This window comes from Abramis brama (assembly GCF_963993115.1).
Source record: "Abramis brama genome assembly, chromosome: 2".
In the NCBI taxonomy this organism is placed as follows: Eukaryota; Metazoa; Chordata; class Actinopteri; order Cypriniformes; family Leuciscidae; genus Abramis; species Abramis brama.
Window position 1 is genome coordinate 59,834,844 of NC_139964.1, and position 4,086 is coordinate 59,838,929.

At 34.1% G+C, this 4,086-nt stretch overlaps 1 protein-coding gene across 1 annotated transcript; it reads left to right on the forward strand.

The window, feature by feature from the left end:
- Positions 1-390: 390 nt before the first annotated feature.
- Positions 391-3,027, forward strand: LOC311069672 (interferon-induced protein 44-like; the record flags this gene model as incomplete). Its single annotated transcript, XM_084093008.1, has 7 exons — positions 391-445; positions 697-730; positions 1,038-1,239; positions 1,423-1,566; positions 1,864-2,035; positions 2,432-2,553; positions 2,818-3,027. The coding sequence occupies exons 1-7, from the start codon at positions 406-408 to the stop codon at positions 3,025-3,027; spliced, it is 924 nt and encodes a 307-aa protein (XP_083949134.1). The 5' UTR covers positions 391-405.
- Positions 3,028-4,086: the final 1,059 nt, after the last annotated feature.

Here is a 4,086-nt window from a genome sequence, read left to right on the forward strand (position 1 = left end):
AGTTCAGTTATCAACACAACATTTTGTTGATGTCAGTACAGACCAACTGAAAAAGGCAAATGCTCTAATTCTACTATATTTTTCTATTTGAATGTAGCCTACTTTTATTTATAGATTTTACACAAACATAAAACTAAAGATTAAATGAATAATTAAAAAGAAATATTAAAAGAAATATGTCACGTAGTGGCACAGACAAGCCATCCCTAAGGGTGTTTAGATGGGAGGGAAACATTGGGAGGGACTGAGACAAAGCAAGAAACCCCATAGTGACACACTGATTTATTTTACTTATTTATTTATTCATTATTATTATTATTCCAGATTTTACATCATTTTGATTTTTAATGGTATTCTGCTAACCAATATTTTATTTTCCAATATAAGGACAAAGACGTTGCTAGAATGGGTAATTCTCCTCCTCCTCCTCCTCGTCCTTCTCCAGGTAAATTATGATTTTCTCAAACAAAAAATAGGGTTATATTATCCTGAAAAAAATGATTAATGCCCACACACTGAAATTAATTCTTCCAGAAAGTTCTTATTTAAATAAGAGCGACTAGTGTTATTCATAGTTTTTACATCATCCTGGAGACCACTATACTAAGAAATATAGCCAAATTACGACAGTAAGTAAGTGGGCTAAATTAATTAATTAAAATTGAAAAAGACTAACAATTCTTTTTGGTTAAACAGAGTATGACAGGCCATGGAGGTCAACGAACTGGAGGTAGGCTCTTGAAAACAATTTTTTTTCTCCTGCCTGAACAAGCTGTGCTTTATCCATTAACCCTTACAATTAGATCTCTCATTGGTCAATTTCAGACAAAACTGTAGTAAAATAAATTTGACAATAGCCAGTTTCATGTTTCTTGTAACATGTTCTTCTTGCATTTTTAAAGTGACTTAATTGATTATATATTCTTGGAATATTTTAAAAACATGTTGCATCTCACATTTATTTTATGCATATAGGCCTAAATCTAGGGTTATGCTCACAAAATCCCCTGACCACCCCCTTTAATCTCCCTTTCTAGTGAAGATAGACAAACCCTTTTGACAACAGTAACCAACTTCCAACCTGGAAACAAAGAAGTCAACACTCTCAGAATTCTTCTGCATGGACCAGTAGGTGCTGGAAAATCAAGCCTCTTCAACTCTGTGAATTCTGTTCTCCAGGAGCGCATCACCACCAGAGCTCTGGCACATTCTGTAGCTGATCGTAGTTTCACTTTGGAGGTATAAGCTTAAATGTGAAATGTTTTTATTATGATATTTATATGAAAGCCATGTGAAGTGAACTGCTGTAATTTCCATTAAAATACTTTTATTTATTTTATTTTTTATTTGATTATTTATTATCAAAGTAAGAAAAGCTTTAATGCAAAACTCCAAAAAACAATGATTGGATTTTGTTTTCAGTGCAAAACATACAAAGTGAAGAACGACAGGTCAGGCTCTTTCTTTCCTTTCACGTTCACTGACATCGCTGGTATGCACAATGAAGGTACTGGAATACAGAGTGAAGACATCATCCAGTTATTAAATGGTTGCATCAGCGATGGTTAAACTGTAAGTGCATTTAATACAGACTTCATTTTTTTTTTATTCAAGCACTATAGTCATAAGGTTCTTTTGCATAGTGTGGAAGTAAACCTGAGCTGATTGTTCACAAAAAGTGTGATAAACTTCACTCCAGAAATGCTGGTGAACTGAACAGTGCAAAAGAGTGTCATGCATGCAATGCTCACTTTTAATTGGTCAACTACTGGTCAAACATTGGGTTTTTTTCCAGTTCTATTGTTGTTGTTTTCCATAATGCAACGCATTCTTGTAGTTTATTTAGTGCTTCTATCTCTTCAGTTTAACCCAGTAAGAACAATTACAGAAAACGACCCAAAGTACAAAAAGAACCCCACTCTGAAAGATAGGATTCACTGTCTGGTGGCTGTTCTTCCTGCTGACACTGTTTCTATGATGGATGAGGAAAAAATAAGGCAAATGAGAGTAGTTCGGGAGGAAGCACGGAATTTGGGTGAGTCATATAATATCTATATGTTTATTCTCAAAAATACCAATTTTATGCATATGTTTCATTCATGAACTTTCTTGAGCATCAGAGAATGTTTGCACCTTTTGTAATAGTCGCATTTGATTGGTTGGATCTCAATATCATATAGCCAATGTTAAGAACAACTTAACAGTTGTGCAAGACCTGGAGGATTTTACTTTAAAAAAGTGGGAATCATCACTCAGATTCATGCATAACTATAACAAAATATACAAACAGTCAATGATCATCATAGAAGCTAAACACCATCTTAAAATAAGTAAAAAGTAAAATTTTAACAGCATAATGTGTGTAAATTCAGTTTTTTTGTTTTTTTGTTTTGTGGAATATACAGTGTAATTATTGTTCATTGTACCACAGGCATTCCTCAAGTCATAATCATGACCAAAGTGGATGAAGCATGTCCACTAGTTAAAGAAGATCTTAAGAAGATCTACACAAGCAAAAAAATAAAACAGAAGGTATTAAGGCGAGGTATTAAGGTATATGGCTTCTTTTTTTCTTTTTTTTTTATCATAGTGAATACATTGATTAAATTTGGCTTAGGTATATTTCAGTTTCTTGTAATTCCCATTGGAAATTATAGGTTTTGATCATATATAATGATAAATAATCAATGTGGGATCCAAACTCATTGCATATCACATGTGACAGTCAGACTAGGTGTGACGTGACCTGTATTATACTCTCTTCTCTTCTATTTTATTTTTGTATACAAAAAAAAAGTCTATATGTTCTCTTTGCAGATGGAGGAGTGTTCTTGCAAACTGGGTGTTCCTGTGAACTGCATTTATCCTGTGAAGAACTACCATGAGGAACATACCACTAACACAACAACTGATATTCTGATTTTAGATGCATTGAAAAATATTGTCAACTTTGCCAATGACTATGTGGAGGACAAAGTAGACAATGCAGAAGACTGTAATCACTTATGCATCTGCTGTTGGTGGTAGTTATTTGTATAACAATAGCCTACTATTATAACAATAATATATCAATATCCAGTAAACAGAGTTAAAGGTATTTACATGTTGTTTTAAGAATACTGTAATTATGTAGCTCATAAATAGGATGTATACTGTATTGTATGTTTAAAATAATTTCCTCCAAAAAGGCTCCATGTCCTTTTGCTAATATCAGTGTGTGTGTGATAGTTTCTTTCTCTGTGGGTGAGGTATGCTATTCAAACTGCTTTTAGAGATTAAACTAGATGTACCGCATGGCGGTACAAAATATGACCGCCGCTCAGGCCTGCACTGGCTTTCCACAAAAATAAATGACGTGGAGCAATTTGGCTGTATTGCGTGTTTATGTATATGTTGTATATTTTAAAAGACTGTCTGGAGTATTCCTGTGGATCATGGATAATTTAGAGTTTTGTAATTATTTGCCATTACTATTTAAGTTTTATATCAAAAGTCATTAGTTTAGACACTTAACATCCATAATGTGAAAACGTCACATCCATAACAGTGGTTAACAGTAAAAAGCGACTGAAGTGCCCTTGAGCAAGGCACCTAACCCCTCACTGCTCCCGGAGCGCCGCTGTTGTTGCAGGCAGCTCACTGCGCCGAGATTAGTGTGTGCTTCACCTCACTGTGTGTTCACTGTGTGCTGAGTGTGTTTCACTAATTCACGGATTGGGATAAATGCAGAGACCAAATTTCCCTCACGGGATCAAAATAGTATATATACTTATACTTATACATACTAAGTATGAAAAATCTGTGTTTTTTTTTTTCAAAGGACCCTCCCATTCAATTTCTACAAACCTCTACCAAACGGTTGAGGTGCCTGTTGATGGTAAAAGTCAGTTATCTGACTTTGGCATGGGTTTGTTGTGTTTTACTGAAATAAAAAACATTTTTTCCCCAAAAAAGTGGTTTTATCTTGTAGCCCTGGTCCCAGAGTTTTAAAAAAACAATGTTAACAAAATTAAACTCATTCCCACTGTACCTAGTAGAACACTTAAGTAAATGTCCCATTGAAATTAATGGGATTTTATGGATTTA